General features: G+C 43.4%; 1 protein-coding gene across 2 annotated transcripts; it reads left to right on the forward strand.

Annotated features, from left to right (window-relative positions):
* The first annotated feature begins 1038 nt into the window (after positions 1–1038).
* Positions 1039–23524, forward strand: FAM20B (FAM20B glycosaminoglycan xylosylkinase). Of its 2 annotated transcripts, none has more exons than XM_065649139.1 (8): positions 1039–1128; positions 5017–5547; positions 8303–8389; positions 10822–10931; positions 13071–13242; positions 15461–15652; positions 18011–18070; positions 19794–23524. In XM_065649139.1, exons 2-8 carry the CDS (start codon positions 5171–5173, stop codon positions 20023–20025), a joined length of 1230 nt encoding a protein of 409 aa, XP_065505211.1. In that variant the 5' UTR covers positions 1039–1128; positions 5017–5170; the 3' UTR covers positions 20026–23524. The 2 variants fall into 2 exon arrangements, with proteins under 2 accessions (XP_065505211.1, XP_065505212.1); XM_065649140.1 differs by lacking the exon at positions 1039–1128 and adding an exon at positions 1771–1789.
* Positions 23525–23597: the final 73 nt, after the last annotated feature.

Genomic DNA, 23597 nt, shown 5'->3' on the forward strand with positions numbered 1-23597 from the left:
CAACACTTGGTGCAATAAAAAGCAAGATGCAGCTGAGGGAGACCTGGATGGTGAAGAACCACAGGCGGTGCTCGCAGGAGGCCTGAAGAAAGGGATGGAGTCGTCTTCCAGGGTTTGATGGACTCGCTCCAGGAGTAAGTGGAAGCAGGGTGGGCAAAAGGGACAAAAAATATGATCAGAAAGAGCAAGTGGAGCAGGAACGATGGAGAAAGTTTTCTGGATAGTGAGGAGCCATGGAGGAAGGGAGCGTGTAGCCTGTACTTATGGAGCACGTATGGTGACGTGCCAATCCACTGCTCTGCCGTGTTTCTCGCTGTTGTATTTTTCCGATAAGATTTCTGTGCTGTTCGGTGGTGACTCCTGCTGAGACAGGCTGGCATTGCACCAGCTGTGCCTTCGCTGCCAAACTTCCAGTAATGCCTGCTGAATTAAATCAACACTGGAGCATTATTTTTAATTGGGGATGTGTAAGCATAGAGGCAAACAAATTAATATATTATATCTATGTCCATGGTATTGCATATACATATTCTATTAATGATATAGGTTAAATTTTAAAAGTAGCTATATTGTTTAGGACTATAATATAGGCCTAATATATAGTATAATAAGACTATATAGTATAATAATACTATATAGTCTAATAGGGTGTTACTTCTAAATTCACAGAAGCCAGATACCCCTAAATATTGTCGTGTGGTGTTGCAGGAATTCTGTCCACGCCGTATTTTAATATATTTATTAATGTATTTTAATATCTATCAATACATTCATTTATATATTTTAATAGATTTATCTTTCCCTTGATTTCCCCCTAAGCTCTCGGCGCTCTCTGCCCCGCAGCACCAGCCCGGGACCTGCCCCGTGGGGCCGGGCCGGAGGGGGTTAATCCGCTCTCCCACCCCATTGGCCGCCCGGACGTGGCGCTCCTTCCGCCACTCCCATTGGAGGCGGCGGCCCGAGGGCGCTGGGAGCCGGCCAATGGGAAAGCGCGCCGCGTCCCGCTGGCGAGGGGCGGGCGGGGAGCGGGGCGGGGCGGGGGCACGGAGCCGGGCGGCACCATGTTGGGGAGCTGGCGGGGGCTGGCGGCGGCGCCGGCCGGGGGCATGGAGCCGGGCAGCGGCCGGGGTGAGTGCGGCGCGGCGCGGGGGACGGGCCGGGGCGGGGGGGCCGCTCCCGCACCTGCCTGCGTGGCGGGGCGGTGGCACCTGAGGGGCGGGCACGCCCCTGCCGCCTCGCCCTGCCCGGGGCACCGGCCTGAAGCCGAGATGGGGCGGGGGAGAGTGGTGAGGCGCCCCGCCGCCTCCCTCCAGGGCCGGGGTGGCCGGGCATCTGCCGCAGGGGCCGGGTCCCGGCTGAGGAGCCCCGCGCAAGGAGGGAGGGAGGGAGGGAGGGAGGAGCCGTTAGAACCGTTACGGCCGTTGGCCGGCGCGCGCCGCGCTCGCGCAGGTGCGCAGCCGCTCGGCCGGGCCTTGCGGGAGCCGGAGCCGGGGCCTCGCGTCCGGCTGCCCCGCGGGAGGAGCCGGCGGGGCCGGGCCGCACGCCCCTGAGGGCCCCGGCCGCACCCCCTGAGGGCCCCGGCCGCACGCCCCTGAGGGCCCCGGCCGGGCCGCTCCGCCCTACCCTGCGGTGCGCGGGTCCCCGCGGCCGGCGGTGAGGTCCGCATGGCTGGCTCCTCCGGCACGTAGGACGCGTTCGGTCCGGGCAGGTCAGCCTCGCTGGAAATGCCTCTGCGGTTTCCGCGTGAGGGGAGAGCGGGTCCCCGAAACACCTCCTCGTTTCATCCGTGGTCAGTTGAGGACTTCACAGACATCGCTGTGGCAGATGCGTGTGTTTATCTGCTCTCTTACGTTTCCTTCCTCTCCTGGATCCTTGCTTTGGGACGGGAGAAGAGCCCTGCGCAGCTGGGAAGCCTTTCTAACCACGCACTCGGCTTGTGAATAGACTGGCTCCCAGAGCATCGCTTGCAGCCCAGCTCAGGTCATTGTCCAGTTAGGAAAAAAAGATGTGTATTGTTCAGCAGAAATGCTGACTCTAGTTGTCAAAGCCGTGGGTTTAACTGTTTTTAAAGGACATCTGTGTTTAGCTCCTTTCTGGATGCAGATGTGTACAAGCAGTGCAGCTGTTTTGGTTCATGCTAGCTGAGGCCCTGGTGCTGCAATATACATATATGCTTTAGGGTCTGAGCAAACAGAGAAAACTGTAAGCTGTAGATTGTAGTCTTGCAGTGAATTCAATATGAATAGATTCCACCTGGTGCTTATTATGGAATAGAGCATTAATACTGCGGTCTTATTTAAATTTGAAAATGATTCCATGCACCTCTTATGTCCTGAAGTCTGACCTACTTAGTTGCAACAGGATTTGTCTCTATTCGCAGTACAAAACCTCAGGAGGGTGAGGTGGATTTTGTTTTCTTGCACATTAACAAAGTTGGCAACGCAGTTCTGATACCAAAATCTTTTGTCCTTTGGTTCATTGTCTGCTACCTCTCTTCTTACGAGTGAGGGAAATTGATTGGTGTTGTCTTATAGCAGAGACGGGCTTGTTGATGTTGAATGTCAAGTGGGTGTACAGACCCAGGTTGAGTTTTTGGTGCCCATCTTAGGTATGAACTGAATAAACATAAGAACATCAAGTTGAGAAGGAAAACTACAGGAATTTCTTACTGCTCTGGCTTTACTTCCAAGTTGGAAAAGGCTCCCTGAAACATTTCCAGCTCTCTTTGTTGACCACAAGGGTCAAGTAGAACCATCAGTAACTGGGATGGGGATGAGGGGAATTATTTCGTTTGTAGTGAACCTCTGTGTTTTCTGACCAGGTCCCAGTGCCCTCCACTTCTGTACCCTCAGTTCCTGGCTGTGTCCCTTACCATTCCACATTACAATACTTTCAATTCTTTCCTTCTTGTACAGCATTTCCAGCTATTCGGTGTACCAGCTGTGTGCATGCTGGTTGCCCAGATGGCTGCGGCGAACAGACAACTGTTGAGCTACTGCTGCAGCCTTTCCCCTTGTGCTCCCCAGCTGCCAATTTCCAATAAACACGTAACTTCAGTCTTCAAAACATCTACTGTTTTCTCAGATGTGTTTGAAATTAGCCAGTGGATCCAAAAGCTTACTGGTGAAAAGCGTGATTATATAAACTTTGTTTCCATAGGAAACCCTGCTTGAAGGAAAGTTGTTCTGTGAGAACTGAGGAAGCCTGGTTTCCTGGGCACTTGTTTGCCACATCCTACCATGGTAACTCCTGCCTGTCTCCTACAACCTCAGGCCTCTGGTAGCCTCCCTCCCCCCAGGACTGCACCCAGGTGCCACCTGTGTCCCCATCGGCCCTGTCTCCATGGGTGCTGCCAGCTGCGTCAGGTGTCCCTGTTTGCTGAGTGGCTAGCCAGCTCTGGGGAGAGGTTGGCAGACAAACTGAGTTGTCCTTGGCTTCTTGAGGCTCCTGTCCGCTGTCTGGCCAGTTGGTTTTGTAAAGCTCGTGGATGTATACACCTCTGACAAATTTGGCTGATATGTGGGTCATGGATTCTAAAGGTGAGGTGGACAGATAAATAGTTATTTTTCTCTCAGAAGCGGTGTGCGAATCTATCAGGCCGTTACTGACTTTTACAGTCATAGGCATACATCGTGCCGTGGTTAAAATGCTTGTGATCTTTCATATTTTATCTGTGCTCTGGCTCTCAACCAGGTGTAAATTTATTTAAGGTTATTTGTGGGCTTGCATGTGCTTTTATACTAGTACTCTTATACTGTGCCCAACCTGATTCTGCACTGACGGCTTGCTCAAAGGCTGCGCCTTACTGTCGTTTGCTGTTTGCCATGGCCTTAATCTTCAACGGTGGCCACACCGATGCTGAAGATGGCTGTGATCGGTGTTTGGCTCGCAAACCATGGTCTGGCTGTCCTTGGGTTGCTGCTGGTAAATGAACTTAGTCTGTGCAGCCTGTTTTTCCAGTGACATGATTAATAATGACTGGTTTATACGCTTATTGTTAAATCGCATGAGAAGGCTTTTCTGGATTAGTCCTGCCACTGCTCAAGGTGCCATTTGTGGTTTTCGTGGCTAGTGTTGCTTATGCAGAGAGAAATCTTGGGGTCCGAGGGTTCCTCAGAGATGTGCCTTAGTATCCATTTCCAGTTGGTTTTTGACTATGTTCAACTTGTATTATGAAGATAATTTCTGTTCTCATAACTGAAATAAAGTTGATTAACTGGGTCTTATGTGGTCCTTATATGCTAACACTGTACTGGCAAAGGCTTGTTGAGGGGTAAGATGTCTTGCAGCCCATTGTAAATACAGGAACACTGATGTGGCAGTAACTGTGTTGTGAGGTTTCGGAGAAGAGGCAGTATTAGTGTTTTGGGGTTTTTTTTCCTAGTTAATTTGGTGTTGAGGCTACAGATAATTCACATATTTTTTGCGGTTATTGGTTTTACAGTTGACTGCAGAAGATAAAGGTACGTAGTAAACCGCAAGGAAGTGAAGATGTCCCTTTTTTTTTTTTTTAGAATGGAAAAACATGCTGAAATTGTAGTGGCAGCAAATGAGAGGCAATAAATTAAGTCAATTCTGTCCTTATGTCTCACACCTCCAGGAAACTAGGCTGTGCAGCTTTTCTCACCAGTTGTCAGATGTCAGAAAATCTACCCAGGAGCTTTCTCTTGAGGGACAGATCTTCAGAAAACTGGAGGTTATGGGTTTTCTTACTAATGGCAACGTTTTTGTGAAATTAGAGATCAACTTAAACTACAATTCTCTGCAAAAGTCTTGCCCGTGGTAGTTGCTGTAGTTACGATTTCAGCTGTGTAGGGATGCTATCAGGCGATTTCCCATTTTGTGGAGATCACTGAAAGGAGACAGATGGACAGCAAACCCCATGTGTTTTAACAGAAATATTTGGGCTCTAGGGTACAAGTGTACGTAAGTGCAGACTTGCATTCCAAGAATAAACCTGATTTTGAGTTTGGTGGGATCTGCAGGAATGTAAGTTTCTGGTTTGTTTATTTTTAGGGGTACCAGAAGATGCTTCAGTGGTGATATCTCCTTCGCAGTGCAAGTTATGAATGAAATTAATTAACTGACATCCCCTTCCTCACCCTGATCTCCGATAGACTTCCTGTAGCGCTTGGAAGAAAGGGTCAGGGGAGAAGGGTTGAAGGTCACCATGAAGCTAAAGCAGCGAGTTGTGCTGTTGGCCATCCTCCTTGTCATCTTCATTTTCACAAAAGTTTTCCTGATTGACAACCTGGACACCTCAGCTGCCAACCGGGAGGACCAGCGCGCCTTTCACCGCATGATGGCGAGCCTCCACGTAGAGCTGGACCCCCGGCTTGACCACACGTTGCAGTCCCCTTGGGAGATTGCAGCCCAATGGGTGGTGCCCCGGGAAGTGTATCCCGAGGAGACGCCCGAGCTTGGGGCTGTTATGCATGCCATGACAACCAAGAAAATAATAAAAGCTGACGTGGGATACAAAGGGACCCAACTGAAAGCTTTGCTGATACTTGAAGGAGGACAGAAGGTTGTCTTCAAACCCAAGAGGTAAATATTTCCTTCAGTGATTGAATGAATAACTGCTTTATGTTTGTTTTTTTTTTTAATCTCCATGTTGTTGCATTGATGCTTAAGTTACAAATTTACATGTAAATGGAAAGGCCATTCTGATATTTGTGAGACAGACAGCATGGAGCCTTGCTGGTCCTCTAGCAGCACTAGGTTGCTGTGCCAACTGTCTCTCAGACTGTATAGCTTTGATGCTCGAAACAGCCTGTCTTCAGGTTAAAAGAATAATCACTGTGTTCAGTCCTGAGGGAATGTTGTTAAACCTGATGTTTTCTGAGCAGTACCTTCCTCCCGATTGTGGAAATGCAGGTCGTGGCAGTGTAGAGACAAGTCTTGCCTACCCTTTCTGAGTTAGGGGTCATGTCAAACTGCCACAAGAGAATGCTGTTCAAGAACAGGGAAGGAGTGAAAGTTGGCAGTGGTCTTAAAAGCAGATCTGAGTGTCTGGCGTAGCTGTACGAAGACTCTAAAAATTACTTGGTAGGTGAGAGTGAAAGCCCCTGAGTTGCCTGTGTACTAATAGTGGGTACTGGAGGAGGAATGTAAGAACGGGCAGGTAGTGATACTTCCTTGGCATGGCCTCTCTTTACAGTGATCCACAGGGAAATTTGCCATGATTGAACATTTATGAAGAGTCTGTGCATGTCTGTAAAGGTTCTTGAACTGTTTGCCTTTGGGGAAAAGGAGAAGAAAGAAAAATGAAGAAAGGCAGGTGTGTTTTATGGGAGTGCACTGCGAATCTTAAGTGTTGTCATCACAGAATGAGTACATCTCCAAAGGATATTGGATTGAGCAAGCGTGAAATTTTTCTGTCATGTTAATGAATTATTAGAGAATGAGAATAAAATCTGCCCTCCACTTCTTGAATTCAGTGTCCAGTTTCTGTGTGGTCAGTTACTGGTCTGGCTGGAGCCTCGCTGTGGGGCTGGGCTGTGTTTAAAAGGTGTGAACCTTTCACGCAGAAGTCTTGGTGGTATGATAGGCAGCTCGTCCAATAAATGCCGTAACAAGACACGGCATTTCTGTAGTGCTTTCTGTATAAGTGAGTCCTATAAAGCATTTCACCGAGCATTAAATTACCTTCCCATAATGGAATGTCTGTGCAGGCAAACACAGTCACGATGCTCCATCAAGGACACATGCAGCTGGGAGTGTTTGTGGGGGTGCTAGACAGTATATAGGGGTGCTAGACAGTATGGCCTTGGCCATACTGGTAGAGCCGTGTTCTGTTTGTGACTGCTGAATAGCTAGGCTTGTAGGTAGAGTCTTTTTCTGTCATTGTAAGGTAGTCTCTTTAACCAGCTTTTGTCCTGAAACGTATGTCAAAGTTACTGCTAAAAGCTGTTTTGAGAAAACTTACTGGTTAGGGAAGAATGAATTCTCTTGATTTGCCACTATTGCTCCAGACAAGACTAGATGCCTGCTGTGCATGGAAGCAAGAATTTGGTTCTGTTTCACCAATAAGTTTTAGCTCTGCAGCTTTCAAAATGAGACCGTGTTTTCAAAAGCCCGCTCTAAGAACATAAAAAGACCTGACATTGAGGACATGTTTGAGGGTTAGCTGTCTCATTTCAAAAACACTTGAAATCGAGCCTAAGTTACTCATGATTAATAGTTGTTCCCACCACATGCCAGTGGTATATGTGAAATAAGATGCTTGTTTGGTGTAAGTTCCAATTTGGAAGGAATTGTCCAGTCCTACCAAAAACTCGATGCCATCCTGTGCTGGTTAATTCACTTTTGAGCTGCCTTGCAGAGAAGCTGAAGCATTTGCTCAGACTGATGAAATGGACTGTAGTCTTGCCCAAGAGATCCTCCCTGGGCAGGGTTAAAACATCGAAGTAGAGCACCGTGGCTTCTCTTAACACTGTTGCTGCTACTACTTGAGTGCCAAGTCTGTTGGAAACAATGCAGTTTACACAATTTGATACATAGGTGGAAATGAAAAAATAGACAATCTAATTTGGCCTTACTTTGTTTGAAAATGTATTGCATTTCACCCATTTGCACGGCATTGATTGTGGAATTTTATGCTCATCTGAAGCATGCTTCTTAGCAGTAGCTAGACCTGATTCAAATGTCATGAATCTCAGAAATTTGTTTGCCTTGACTATTTAAATAACATCTATTTTAAAAGGAAAAAGCCCATCACGTCACCAAAATCTGCCATTGTAGTTGTAATGAGTGTCCAATTTCTGTTTCTTACTGTTCATTATGTCTTTTCTCTGACAGAATAAAGGGTCTTTTCATATCCAATATTGTCCTCAGGTTCACGCTTGCTGATCTTCTAGCTACTAAAGATTGCATTTGGCATTTCTTCCACAATATCAGATTGTATTTTCATGTTAATCTACAATCTATTCTAACCCCAAAATCGTTTGTGGAGTTGTTCTTTCCAGTATAAATAGTCCCCTGTTCTGTAGCTGGGTCTGTGCTCTTTGTTCTTGGATGTGGCTTGGCATACAGTCGAATTAAAACTCATTAGTTTGAATGGGCACCGCTTCCCAAGCTCTTGAGACCACTGCACATCACTGACCTTTCCTCCTTATTTACTACTTCGGCAGGCTGTACGCTATTTAATCTCATTAATATTTTTCCCTCTTCTGTGGGCAATCACTTTGAAAGTGACCCAGGATCTGTTTCACGTGGCAGTGTTATTGCATTTGTTACTCTGAACAGCAAAATCGATGGAAATCCTGCATTAATCACTTTATTTGACTTATTTCATTTACAGATACGCCAGGGATTATGTAGTGGAAGGAGAACCATACGCTGGCTATGACAGACACAATGCAGAAGTGGCGGCCTTTCACTTGGATAGGTACGGAACTATTGGGTTACCTGGTTTTATTGTCTCTGGTAAATGCTTTTTCAGAGTTGGGGAAATAGGAGTTCCTTGAAGAACACACCTCAGACGTGAGCTATTTCTAACCTGCCAACGTACCATGTTGAAACCAAAAATAAAAATTAGCTTTTTTGTGAAACTTCATTTCAGAGATTTGTGCAAGATTCTAACATTTAAGATTTTTGTTGAAAATTTGAAAAGGAGAATGAGCACTGAAACCACTGATGCTTCATATTATATGGAAGAAAGAGCTTAGCCAAATCATGTGGAAGCGTCTGAAATGCTGAATGTATATGATAAGTTAATGTCCAGTACACTAAATAGTCTAATGTCTAGACTAACAGTTTACTCTAGACTAAATGTGAATCAGCGCATACTAGAGGAAAAACAGCTATTCATATATTAATTGTATTCGGGGTACCCAGGTGGTTTTGTGGACCTGAGCTGGAGCTGCATTTACCAGAAGAAAAACAAAGTTACAGAACATACAAAGAATGGGTCAGAAAACACCAAACACTGAATGTCAATAGTTCTGAAATACAAGCTAGAGGTGCATTTTAATCTAGAAGAAATGAGCGCAGTCTGGGCCTCCTTATTGTAAGAGGACTATGTTGGCCCTTCAGAGAAGGTTTCCAAAGATAATGAAAGATGTGAAAAGTCCTTACGTGAAGAGACTTAAAATCTTGGGAAATGGAACCAGGAGGCACAAATATAATAAAGAACAGAATGGTTGAGCTTAAAGTATGGCTTCTCAGTACATAAATAAGAGGCTCATCACTGTGACTGAAATCATAGGTGGTAAGAGGTATGTTTGTTAGTCCTAATTCATCTTTGGAACTTCATATGGAAATAGGTAATTCTAGGAAAGTTTGGTGATAATTAGTTGTGTAATACCCATTACTGCTGTTGCAATCTTGAGGTGGTGGCCAAAATCAGGGTATTTTAAGACCAAAAAAATTATGTAGCCAGACATCTGTTGTCCATTTGTGCTTTCAAGAAAAATACAGACTTCAGTTTCCCTAAAAAAGCAGCAATCAAACATTGTAAAGGAAGAATTCAAAGCCTCTTTCCAGTGTCCAAACCCCTCTTTCTTAGCTCTTCCTTGCTGCTTGGTTGTGTTGTGCTTATTTCTCTGGCCTTTCTCTTCTCTTTGTGAGTACGCACCTCTATATTCTTCAAGAATACCTAGCAGGAGGTACCTGCCCACATAACATTAGCACATACCTTTGTTTAGAATGGTGTCAGTTACATATTTTGTCTGAGGATGCCATTGTTTCAAGAAGGATCTGAATTATGTTGTTTGTTTACCACTAACGGCAAGGCTATGCTATCCGGGATACTGGACTTTCAGCTGTGGGTCTGAAAATACAGGGTCAGGTTTTCCAGATCTAAGCTCTGTGCTTATTTACTTAGAACATCTGCATTTGCTCAAGCTGTACATAATTCTCTGTATCAGCTATGAATTTTGTCTTTATGCATATAATATTTGCTCAGGCAGACATTTGGTGTTGCCCTTTTTGGAGGTATTTTATACTTACGGAAGGGGACTTCCTCATTGAATATCTAAAAAAAATACTTTGCAGCTGTTGAAGTAACTCTCCCAGTATCTCTGTGGAATGTAGATTGTCCCTTTTTGGGAAGGGATAGTCTGTTTTCAGTCTCTTTTTCTGAGATGCAAAGACTACCAAAAGGGTATAAAAAGTAGATTAAGAGAGTTGGGGTATTTTGTACGCCTCCTTTAAGCTTTTAAAATTCCATTACAAATACCCGAGTCATTTGTGGTCACAGAGCAAAGGCTGTGGCAGACATGGGAGTGGAACCTGGATCTTATGACTGCAAGTTTTGTGATTATTCTTCTCACCTCTTCTTTTCCAGACACTTTTCAGGCATTCAATTTTGTTATACCATTCTCTCTTCCCTTCTCCTTCCTTATGCCAAACAAAATAACTCTAGGTTGTTTACTTTCAAGTATAATTGAATTGGTCTTAAACATAGCATTTTAATAGATAGTAATTCCCACAGATTATAAATGATCTTTCCAGGTGACCAGCCCAAAGGCCATATGGTTACTGCTTCAGCCTGCGCACAAGACAGATGATGGATATTTCTGGTATGAGTTCTGAGAGCTGGAGCATGATGCATCCTGTGTTGCTCTGCTGCAAATGCTCTAATAAAGGAATGTCACTGATGGCCTATAAAGCAAGTTTACCGTCCAGGCACTTAAGAAAAAGGAGTGTCCTTACTTTGCCTTGGAGAACAGAGGAGGTTGCTGCAAGGTTCCAACTTTATTCTTTGGTCTCAGTTATCTCAATTTCAGACAATGGTGCAGAGACTGTGGTTTTGTTTTAATTTAGTAATGCTGCCTATGTTGCAAATTGTCATGTCGCCTTTTTTTCACCCCAAATTAGAATTCTGGGTTTCCGACGAGCTCCACTGGTGGTTGGCAGGTTTGTGAATCTACGGACAGAGATCAAACCAGTAGCCACGGAGCAGCTCCTGGGTACCTTCATGACTGTGGGTAAGTGAATTCCATGGGTTGTGCAGCCCAGTAGAGAAAAAACATGTTTAATGAGAAAAAGAGCCATGGGAATCTGACAGTTATAGAACAGTTAACTATGATACAGGAAACTAGTAAGTCTCTTTCTGTGCGGAGAGGGATCGTAACACTTGTATAACCCTGTTTGGTGGGGGAGGCAAACTTGATTTTCTCCAAGTTGTTTTTCCTCTGTAACTTCTCTGTGTTCCCTCATGCTGCTGTTATAGATGGGATTTTTTTTGACTAAGAATTTTCTCCTTGCTGTCAGAGGTGGTTAGAAAAGTCTATGATTAGACCTGAAAGGAAAAAAATGGAATTGTATTTAATTCAAACACAGTGGTGATTTGGGATAATTTATAGAGCTGATGCGTCGGTTGGTATTAGATGTTGTTTGTGCTACATCAGACTCTGCTGAGCATTCATAACTAAATGTGTCAGAACTTCTGTATGTTGTTTACAGTAATAATGCTGTGAAGGACACTTAATGGGAATTACTAACATGAACTCCTACCAAGTGGTCATTAAGCACCAAGAAATGAATTATGCTGCAGCCTGAACTCCTTCAGGCTTTCATAAAATATCCAATTATTACTCTTTTTTTCCAAATAAGACTCTAGAGGTGATTGTTCATTACAGCCAATAAATATGCGTGCCTGTGTGTATTTCTATTACAAGCACTGCTGGTAGTCTCACCTACTAGGTTTGCCTAACACTTTCAGTTATAAGGTTTAACTTTCAGATGAGAGTGGCTCTGCCTTGCCAAACTCTTTTTGCATTCACATTGGGTGTCTTCCTCAGGCAGACCTGACTTTTTCTAATTTCAGCCAAGGTAACTAATCAGTTTTCTAGCAGAAGTGCTGACTTCAAAAGTGCAGCTCCAGAAATTTTCATTGCCATTCCTTAGATTCCTTGGAACTGCCTGTTCTGCGGAACATGAACCAAGGAAATAGGTGGATAGGGAGAAGGTTGTGATTCCTTGTTGTCAACCCAAATTTGACCAAATTTCTGAGATTTTGAGGAAAAGATGATTCATGCATACTCAGTGCTGATTTGCTAGAGCTGCAGCTGGAATCTCAAAGAATTCTGTCTCTTGCTGGACCTGCTGCAGGCCGTGGATAGGAAGAGAGACTTGCAGGATTTTCATAAAAGAGAACTGGTCTGCTGCAAGCTGTGTGTTGTAAGTGATCATCTCTGCGATGTTCTCAAGTTGTCTGACTCGGGAGGTGGGAACACAAGAGCCGGATCTGGATGGAGGACTGCAAGGGAGTGCTGGCTGGCCGAGGAATTATGAGCTGGGGAGGATGTTGGGTGTAGGGCCAAAGGAAGAAAGGGCAGGGAATGAGTGGAATCACAAGGAAGTGAGACATAGTTGAAGAATATTTTGGAAGAATATCTGTGAATGCGAAACTGGAATTGACTTGGCAAGAGTCAAGTGAAGGCAGGTTAGAAGAGTGAAACAGAAAAGGTTAAGCTAAAAATGTTAATCTAGGCTACGTAGTTTACGCTAAAGGCTACATAGGCCTTAATAGACTGAAGACTGCAGGGTTTCATTGTTCCATCCTGTCAGAAGATGCGCATGAAACTTCTGACATCTGCGTTCCTGGGTCGTATGGCAACTCGTTTGTGTTTCCCCTGCTGAGTCAGCTCAAGAAACTGAGCTGTGTGGCAGGTCTCAGGGCTCCAAACCCATTTGAGGTCTGCTTAGTCTTTTTTCACTCATCTCTTTTTCATCAGCTTTTTCAAAAAAGGGAGAAATCTGACACCTTAAGGGTGAAGTTAAAAAAACAAGGAGGGCTAAGGTTGGAAAGTCAAAGTCCTAAGCACTAGGAGGAGATCACAAAAACTTGTTGATAGTGCAATGTTGTATTAAGTGTCAGTGTGATAAAACCATGAGAAAATACAATTGCTTTCTTCTTTGAATATTGGTCTTCAGTGTCGCTTTGAATGAACAGATGTCTGCTTAATCTCTTGAGCCTCTCCTTCTCACAGGTAGGAAGCATGAGGTCAAGTGCAGTGAAATCCTATTGCCGGGAAGGTTCTGCTGCAACATTATGCTACTAAATTTCAGTTGGCATCCCTTGGATTATGTTCTGTTCTTTTGATACCTTTTTTTTTGTTTAGGTAATAACACTTGCTTCTATGGGAAGTGCTACTATTGTCGGGAAACGGAACCAGCTTGTGCAGATGGGGACATCATGGAGGGGTCAGTGACCCTGTGGCTACCAGATGTCTGGCCTCTTCAGAAACATCGGCACCCGTGGGGCAGGACATACCGTGAAGGCAAACTTGCCAGGTATGAGAACATGATAGGCTTATTCTTTATACATGATAACTGCTTCAGCTTACATAGGTAGGCACTGACAAGTTCTTATTTGCTTTGAATACTATCAGTATTTGGTGACCATGCTCAGCATCTAAAGGATGTTGGCAGAGAAGGAAAAACATGGGAGATAGCAGTTTTGTACAGTAGATGGAACATGTCCGAGTGTTTGGGTTGGAGATGTTTTTGCCATGACCAGAACAGGTGATTTCAAACTTAACAGATTTTTCAAAGTCTGTGTCCTGGACAAGTGGTTTGGAAGAGATTTTTTTAGTCCTTGATCTAAAATATCCAATGATGTGATTGTTCTCAGAAAGAATCTCATCCAAAGGCTTCATTGAATTGTTTTAGCATACAATTTGATTTTTGAGCAGCAGATGTCTCCTTTTCAACAGGTCAAAATCAGCTGTAAATTGCAGTAATGAATTGACTGAATTTCTCGGAGGTGTTTCTTTTTTGAGAGAGTGTTTTTCATCATAAACTGCCTGGTTATACAGGAGCTTACCCTCTTACCTATGCCGACGTGATATTTGCTGTATTTTAAACTTACCTTTTCCTTGTTCAGATGGGATTGCATGGTTCTGTTGCCTTGCGCCTTGTCACATTGCATTTTTCACTTGGAGAGTATCAGGAGAATTAAATGTTCTAGATGTCATGCTCTCCTTTTTCTGTGTCTGGTGATTATGGAAAAATAACTCTGTAGGAATTTTTTTTCCTGATCTAGCTGCTTCTACTCCGTCCTGAGTTTTCCCTTGAATATAATTTATATAGTCACATTAGTGTACATAATTTTTAATGGACATGTAATAGATAAAATCCCTGACCTTGTAGTCCTATGCTAATACAATACGAATTATCAGAAATAAATGTTGGAGAAAGTTCTATCTTGAAAGAGTAAATGAAAAATGAGAAGAGACTGCACAGTATATCTGAAAAATTGTTCAAGGAGATTAAATACTAATCTATAGTAAAAATGAGAGGAAGAGAAACAGTTGAGGGAGAGAGGGGTGTAGCATAGAAGAAATGTATCCAGTACAAGGAGGAGTACATTCTGACACAACATTTGAGGAATGTGTGTGACATGTTAACAAAAACATTGAGAAGATAAAATTTTGGCCACTCTGATTTGGGTGACTGGAGGAAAGATGGGATATTGGGAGCTCAGGCTTTCAGACCTCTAGAAGATGAAGTGGGGTATGTGGCAGTTCTCATAGTTAAATTCTTATCTCCCTGCTTTTCTGACTCTCTGCGATTTTGAGCATGTCAGTGAGTCTCTCCAGCTTGTTCTCTCCATTTCTGTTCACAGATGGTTTCATGCATTTCCAACTTAACTGCTGTTTTGTGAAGGATGGTTTCAGTCCTTACATGGAAGATTTTGTACATATACTTGTTATTTAGGTTGACAGATGGACAGCATATATACCAGAGATTTGGCTGCTTTGGTGGTGGTGTTGAATAGCTTTGAAAACTATAAAGAATATGAGAAAATTTTAAATCCTAGCTTTGGAGAATTGAGACATGACATCCGTGTTACAAGACCACAAGTATATGCCTAGGTTATGTGTAGAAGGGGAGGAAAGAAAAAAGGAAGCTTGAAATCTTGCCATTGGCGAAGAAGGTGAGAGGATCTGGAAGGAAAGTGGGGAGGAAGGAGACAGCTGAGTGACAGAGAACGAACACACATGAGACCCTTCTTCTTGGAACAGAGGAGGTCATTAGTAACCGCGATGAGGTTATTTGTATTAGAAACTAAAAATGAAGATGATCACTGGAAAGCAAGACCGATAGGAGCAGATCGAGGCAATAGAAACAGATACAGTACTTGAAGTCCTCAGTTAGGAGATTTAAGAGAAGCAAGTCGTGATGGCAGTCGTGCTGTGAGGCAGCCTGACCACCGCTGAATTCTGAGCAGGGAGGAAGCAAACTCTGGCCTTGTTTTCTGTAGGAACATGATGTGTAACCTTGCACTGAAACTATAGCTTGCTCCACACGCTAGGGTGTTAATACAGGATTTATTCTTTTAATAAAATGCTTTCGTCCAGCTCTTTCTTCTTTATATAGCCTTGACTGCTGCACTCACCTTCTCTTTACACACTCATAAGTGAGTAAAGGGGCAGTTATAAACACCATTGGTGTGCTGTGATGGAGTGTTCCTTGAAGATTCGATTTGTTTTCTCTTGACGGCCCACAGGTGGGAGTATGACGAAAGCTATTGTGATGCTGTGAAGAAAACTTCACCCTATGACTCGGGCCCACGTCTCCTCGATATCATTGACACTGCCATCTTTGACTATTTGATTGGGAATGCTGACCGGCATCACTATGAGAGCTTCCAGGATGACGAAGGAGCCAGTATGCTTATCCTCTTGGATAATGCCAAAAGGTAAGGGAAATCCTGGTGGCCAGGCAGTGCAGAGCACAAGGGCACACATTTATCAGCTCTGTATCTCACTGTTTTCTCTCACTATTTTTTTCATGAATACCTTTTGTGCTAAAATTTCAGAACTTTCCTTCTTATCAGAAATTACTCACCAAATATTAGAGTCCTTCAAAGGCTGTGATGCTTACTCTGTACTCAAAATACCATGACTGCTTGGGGCAAAGTCTTACTCAAACTACAGAAATGCCCAAATTAGCACAGTGTGACCTTTTTTCCCCAAACAGCTTTCAAAGGTTTGCTTGTTTCACTCCTCCTATTCCCAGAAAAGCACCTCCCTTTTATAATTTAATTAATAGAAGGTTAAAATCTTGTGATTTATTATTTAACAGCGAGTATTACTGAATGCCATAGTAAAAGTAGATGTTTTCAAAACATGTCTGAATAATTTGGCATTCCTTGCCTTCTGGATCAGTCTGCTCTGGCTTTAAAGGGTTAAAAGTTTAAAATGGAGATAGAACTGATACTGAGAGCAAAATATGATGATGTCCTGAGTGTAGACGTTAACTATTATCAAAACAAAAATGAAGCATTTGGTAACTGAGAGGCACTGATGAGAAGTCCTTCTTGAGGCCAAACTTCACTATTAAGCATATGTGGTTAAAATTTGAGTTGTTCTGTCTTTGCGATAGGTTTTATGTGTCGGCTGGCATAGCTTAAGTTAAAAATCCTATTGAAGGTACAGCCTTGTTTAAATCATAACAATTTGCTTAATTTTTCTTAAAAACAGAGAGAACCTGTTCTACTGTCTCATGATTTATAGTCCAGAGGCTCCTGAGTTGTGTTTTTTCAGATGGGCATTGCCATCTGCAGCAGCAGTGAGTTTCCCCTTCTGCAGATGCACCAACATCTGCCGGTTGGCTCTGGCAGGTCCTGCGCCAGGCTCTGCTCTGCAGGGCTTCGTGTACCACTTGTACCAAGAGTACACAGCAGTTGAGACCTCGGATCTGGGCAGATTCCTGGAAAGCTTGAAGTTACCATTTCTTTCCCTATTTGCCCTTCGTATAGTGGATTCCTTCCTTATTTGCTTCTAATTGTCTGCAGTGGCTGAGTTGAGTGTTTTGTCTTTATGCATTAGCCTGTTCAGTAACACACCTTGAGTTATGTCAGCAGGATGCATTCCACCTTGGGATTGCTTTAATTATTGCTGCTTTGGGTGATTTTGGCAAAAAATATCTTTCTGTAATGCTCTGGCAATGTGCTAGAAGGAAGCTAATGTATTAGTCACTGGAAGTGAATATGGTAGTTCAAGGTCATGTCAGACCTTTCATTATTTTACATGTGTATAGCATTATGAAAACATTTCCGGTGGGACTTTGTAGGCCCAAGATTAAATTATTTTCTTCAAACTTTAAGTAACGTTCTTTCAGCTCCTTTGAGATAACGGATAGGCGGACAGTTTTTCCATAGAATCATAGACTATCTCAACTTGGAAGGGACCTATGAGGATCATCAAGTCCAAATCCCTGCTCCTCTCAGGAGTACCTAAAACTAAATCATATGACTAAGAGCATCATCCAGATGCTCCTTGGTGCGGTGACCACTTCCATGGGGAGCTTATTCCAGTTCTAGAGCTACTAATAACAGAATTATTTGAGCAGACTAATGCTGGACTCCTAGAGTAAGTTATCTTTATTGAAGGGAAAGTTCTTTGTTGAAAACAGTGTTATGAAGGGAGTGAAACAAAAAAAAAACCCTAACAAAAAAATACCCAAACAAACAAACAAAAACCAAAAAACCACACACACACAAACCCAAACAAACCAACCACAAAACCAACCAAACAAAAAAAAGCACGTGTTTAGATGAAACTTGAAATACTATGAAATCCTTTTGGCAGGCTTGCCTTAGAAAGTGTGATCATGGAATGTTACAGTTGATCAGCTTGTTTGTTGAACATCTAAACCAGCACGTGGCTGCTATTCCGTTCATCCCCTGTCCAGCTGTGTCAGACAGGCAAAGCTCCTGCTCTCTGTGTCCAGAATACCAATTACTCCTTTCGCTTGCTTTGCAAGATGAGCTCAATTTCTAAGCTCTTCTGAATTTTGTTTCTAAGGTGGCTTGGTCTGATAAAGAACTAGGTATGCTAGTGCTGCTTCCGTTTACCTAGTACATTAGCTGATGCTGTTGAGAGTGATATCTGTAATTGGTCATGCCCTGTTTATATTTTAAATTAAATTATTTGAGCTGTTGGAGCATGAAATTGCCTAGTATTGATTTTTTTGAATTCTTTACAAATCTGTTGATGTTGAGAACAACATTAGGAGTTCAACTGGTTCACTTGGTTTTAATTTTGCTTTTCAGCTTTGGAAACCCTGCCCTGGATGAAAGAAGCATCTTGGCTCCTCTTTATCAGTGCTGCATGTAAGCGAAACGCAGGGATGCTGTTCACTTCATTTATGTAAATGCTGTCCCTAGGGTTGCAATATAATTAAGTTTGAAGCCTTCTGGCAACCTGAAAACGTTCACTTGGGTACATAGTGCTGTACTTTTTTGAGGTACTACCTTTGCATTTTCACTGCTCAAGAAGCTGAGAAATACATTTATATTAAGGTAGTAAATCAGACTGTAGGCTGTAGGAAGTAGTCTCGCCTCCAGGTCACTGGTTCAAATCTATCCTTAGTCAGTATGACAGGTACTTTGCATCTGCAGCTGCTTCATCCAGCTCCTGCCGAACAAAAGTTCACATCACAGTTTGAGTTCTCTCTGACAGAAGCCAAGGACTCGACGTGTCTCGCAACTTAACTACCTTCATTTCCCTTTGTTCTTTCTAAACAAGGCTGCAGCGCTGCTTGGGGTCTTCCTTTCAAAGTGAAGTTTTTAGGTTTTTTGCAGGATTTTGTTTACGCTTTGACCTTGTGAGCTGTGTGTTTATTCATTTCATTTTTAGAGGCTGTGACTTGTTGATTTTTGTTTTCTGTTGCCTCTCTCTCACCAGGCCATCACTGCTTCTCATTAAGAAATAGATAAAAGTACCAGAAGGAAAAATACTGATATATCCATTTACTGTCTCTGTTGCTTCAAGATAACATTAACTCCTTTAAGCCTTCCAAATTAAACATTTAGTTGAGAGTTCCCTGAGCTATCCTTGGAGGGTTCTGTCTCCCGAATTGCTCAGGGCCCGTGAAACCTGGATGCTCTGCAGAAAGCCTGAGCTCTCGGCCCTTGCTTGTGCTAAGCAAGGCTCTGTGCATGCTGCAGTACACCTGGCCTACCGTCTGCAAGGTTCTTCAATTAAAGTAAATTATTTTAAAATTCTTTAGTTTTCCTACATTAATTTTAAATACATTTTCCATTTCCTGCTTTATGAGGATCTTTTGGAGTCTTTCTCATCTAGATTCTCCCAAATACGACTAGAACAGAAGCTGATCTGTATAAGAGACACTGCGGTTTTCTGCTTGTCAGATATCCTTTCTTTCTGATACCAGCCAAATGCCATTTAAGAATTCATATGCATAGTTGTTTTAGCTATGTATTTGTTACGCTTATGTTGCTGGTTTCTTTAGAGGCCGTGAAAAGCTGAGAGTTTAGACTAGTGGTGCTAAAACACACAAATTTGAGGGAGAATCCCAAGACACTTCACAGAACAAGACAGTTTAGATGGGCTGATGTGAACAAGTTTAATGGCCAATGAAGCAGAAGGATCACTGTTGAGTCCACCTTCTGTGGAAATCAATCGACTGACTTTTGTCCTTTGTGATTAGTTGTTGGTCAGTGATGCTCCTCCTGACGTGACATGAGTTTTGGTTTTGAATTAACAGCCACACTGTTAATTTTCTTTCCTTTTCAAACTGTATCTGGGAGGCCTCAGGACTGAAGAACTTCCTTGCTAGCAATTGAACATAATTACACAAGAATTACATCACATTAGATTCTTCTTCACGTTCAATCTTCTAGTTTCAGTTAGATATTGCATGTAATGCAGTTATACCTGGACCCTTCCATCCGAAAATCACTTTCGTAATAAGACTGTTCTGTTTAGATAAAATCATGATATGACATGCTCCCTTGAGAGGCTGGCTTTGGTATTACTGATGGAACTTCAGCTGGACAGGGGCACGATGACGTGTTTTTCTTTCCTTTTCAGCATCCGGGTTTCCACCTGGAACAGACTTAATTATCTGAAGAATGGAGTACTGAAGTCTGCCTTAAAAACTGCTATGTTGCATGACCCCATCTCACCAGTGCTTTCTGACCCTCATCTGGATGCCCTAGACCAGCGGCTTCTCAGCATTCTGGCTACAGTGAAGCAGTGCACAGACCAGTTTGGGCCAGATATTGTGCTGGTGGAAGACAGGATGACACTGTCTCATTTGTAATTGTAGTGGAACACAGATGAAACTCCTTTTTCTGAAAAACAAACAAAAAAGTGATAGAAAAACAGCACAATCAATTGGGAAAGGCTGTGGCCAAGGTGGACTGAAATGACCAGGAAAGCTTCTGAGCCAGAGAAACAGAGGTGACACTGGCTTTTACCTTCGGCTGACAGCAGTGAGAGGTGGGAAGTTGGAGCCTTGAATGGCTCGGTACATGTAAGGGCATCTTGGCCATTGTGGTGTGTCCATTGCCGGCAGTGGACGTTGCACTGGATAAAAATGGCTCTTGATGTTGGTGGAAGTGTGTGAAATACAGACACTAATTTGTGGACTGAATCTAGAGGAGATGAACAGTATGATCCTCTACCCTTCTCTTCCCCACATACGCTCTTGCGAGTTTTTGTCTGATTCAGGGTTGTATATAATCAGCTATGAGCTGGTTAGGCATTTTACTGCTTCTTTAGAGAATGAGGAAGTGGTGAATAAAATAATTATTAGACCGAAGAGTTGTGCCACCCCCCCGGGGGTGGGATGTTCTTCTGAATGCCATTGGGGTGGGAGAGGGGTCCTCTGCTGCTCAATTGTCTTTTCCTCGATAAAAGGCTAGGAATGGGCTTTGCCTCGTGTTAATGCTTCAGTGTTTTTGCTGAAGTCCTATCAAAGATTTATCCACAGGGTTGGAGATTTAGGGGAGGACAGGGTGGTTATACAGCACTTGGTAATTAAGAGGTTAAAGTAAGTTTCCATGTGTCCTGTCATTGTTTTCCATTTATAAGGAATATGGCAAGGTCTGAGTAAATATCCTTGCAGTCCTGTGTCCATATTAACCAAATTTTCATTGTATTGTAGCTGAGGAGAAGGATAGAATCTGTCCTTGGAAGCAGGTTCCGTTTAGCAAGGACATGCTGCTGTCTCTGTGCCCTATTTAATGTGGGGAGTCTGGGCACGTTGTGCTGGCAAAGGAGAGGTGTATTGCTGGACTTCCCCAGTAACCACCAGCTGTGGGCAAGGCCCCAAAGAGCGGAGAAAACCCTGAGCTGTGCTCGCTCTTCTTCAGCATCTCATATGGAGGGAGCTTCCTGCTGCTTGATGTCGTAATCTCAGCTCAGTGCCACTGCGTTGTGGACACCAACCGTTTTTCAGTCCCACCATCTACCTGGTCTGGCGTGTGGCTGAGCTGAGAAGCTGTGAGCACTTGCAGTTAATGTTTTCTGCCTTCCCCAGCTGCTTCCTGCAGCCCTCTCTGGGATGTTCTGGCTGGGCTGGTCATCCTGGGCTCCTCACTCCTAACGGTTTTGCCGTAGAGAAGGGAGAGTTGGTCTGAGTTGGCTTTGCAGGGCAGACTTGTAGCACTTGTCTTGTATTAGTGCTGTCATCCTTCAGCACCGCGTCAGCCTGTACTGTGGATGAGCTTGTGGCCATAAAACTTGTCATGCTTGCGGTAGGTCTGAGTCTGTGTCTCCAGAAGGGAAGCAGCGTCATCATTATGTTTCCAAATTTAGCAGCTTTGCATCTATTTTCAGTTCAGACAGCATGGTCCTTAGAAGTAAGGAAAGAGTTCACTTCCCAAAGTGATTGTGTATTATTGGACTTGTGAGCAAAGGCAGCAAAATGTCGGTTTAAAAGACCTTTTCCTTGTCTGTCAGAATCTTCCTAGCTCTACAGTAGTGCGGTGGGCAGATAAAGAGCTGTTTCCTGTTCTTGCACCTGCTGCCATACCTGATCAAAGAGGTGTTAGTGGAAGAGTTTATTTTAAAAATGAAGTTTTATTTTGCTGAAGTCTCTGGGTTTTTTTCATTGCCTGAGTGCAGTATCTTGGTGGTAGAATGCAACCATTCACCTGAAATTGAATTTTGTGTTCTTCTAGATCTCTTCTGGACTTGGCCACATCACAGACCCACCCCACAGTTAGGATGGGATGTGGAGTTACTAGTTACTAGTCAGGTCTGTAACACACAGCCTGCTTTTAGGACACTGGTGTTGAGCTAGTGCCTGATTATCACTGCACTTGATGAAATAAGATGTGTTTAGAAGCCATGGTCCCTTCGGTGAGTTGAAACCACCGTCGCGGAGGTGCCTTGTGGGTTCTCTTAGGGATCGCGCTGCTCCCTCCCTGGCTGGCTTGGCCTGTTGCTTGGCTGGCACTCACATTTTGGTGGTTGAGCAAGACGGCGTTGGGAAGTACTGCAGGCAACAGTTAGGTGGTTAGTGAAGGCTTTTATTCTAAAGCAGAACAGTTCCATACTGAGGCATTTTGGCATGAACTGTTTCCCAGGGAACCGAAGATGATTTACACAAAGGGGAGACATTGACACACATGGTAGTGGCTTATAGCATTTTTAAAAGAACGTTCTTTCAGCTTAATCATAAGCACTTAATATTTTGGGAAGGATCTACCAAAATTTGAAGTTTTGATTTCTGTATGATCATTCTTGATCATTTACATTTGATTTATTAATGGATTCCAAAAAAAAAGTCTTTCTATCTTTATGAAGTCAAATTAGTTTTCAGGGCTCATGTTTTGCTTGTTTATGGGGCTCTAAGCTGTAGCTTTTGCCACCAGATGGAACTCGGGGGGATCAGTTTTCCCCGGTATGAATGTCAAAGACATAAAGCACTGTATTAGTTTACTTGTAAACAATGGGCATGAAGTCCGGCATCATCAGTAGGAGGAAGCAAGAAACAATTGCTTTTTTTCTTTTTTCTTGTTCATGTTGATGCTTCTGGTCACTGTAAACACCACTGGAGCTTGGTGTTCTGCAGCAGGAAAGAAGAATGAATTCCTCTCTTACCCAAAAAATCAGGAATATCTGATTTGGCCTCGTTATAATCTCTGGCTTTTTGGCAATGATCATTGTCTTGCTTAAATACAGAACCCTGAATAGTTCTAAAATCAGTTGCAACCATTGCAAAGGAAATCAGAAGCAGCACCCATATGCAAGCAGGATCTGCTTGAATCTCTGAAAACCAGCGTCATTTGTGAGGCAGGTGCTGTACTCTGTTGATGAGGTTTTCTTGACACCTTCTAATTCTTGTTCACTGTGCACACTGTCACTCTCTGGCTCCAGATGTTACAAAATGGTTGTGTTGTGGATATTAGTAATATCAGAGCGCTTGAAGCACAGAAATCCAGAACTAATTAAAAAGAGAGCTTCGTCACCCATCTGCTATTTCTCTCTTCCTTCCTAAGTCAACCGTCGGGCTGGAGGAGACTCTGAAGTTGGCTCCTCTTCCAGCAGCTGATGAACTGGAGTGTGTCTTGCCAAACAAACTTCAACTGAAAAATACTAATTTATTAAGAAGCTAATTTATTTACTGTGGCAGCTGGAGCAAGATGCTTGAAGCAGACACCCCTCTTGGAGCTGTGAGGATTGCCTCTGGGAGCAGCTGCACAAACAGAGGTTGCTAATAAGAAAACAGAACGCAGTCATGACTTTCTACTTGTATCCCCCAGGATCAGATTCTGCATAAAGCAACATTGTGTGAATAAAGATTTTAATAAAGCAACGTTGATAGATTGTTTAAGTCTCTCTCTTTCTCTACCCTGTCTCTCTTATTCTAACATGGTGAGCTGA

Source organism: Caloenas nicobarica, chromosome 20, assembly GCF_036013445.1.
Source record: "Caloenas nicobarica isolate bCalNic1 chromosome 20, bCalNic1.hap1, whole genome shotgun sequence".
Lineage (NCBI taxonomy): Eukaryota > Metazoa > Chordata > Aves > Columbiformes > Columbidae > Caloenas > Caloenas nicobarica.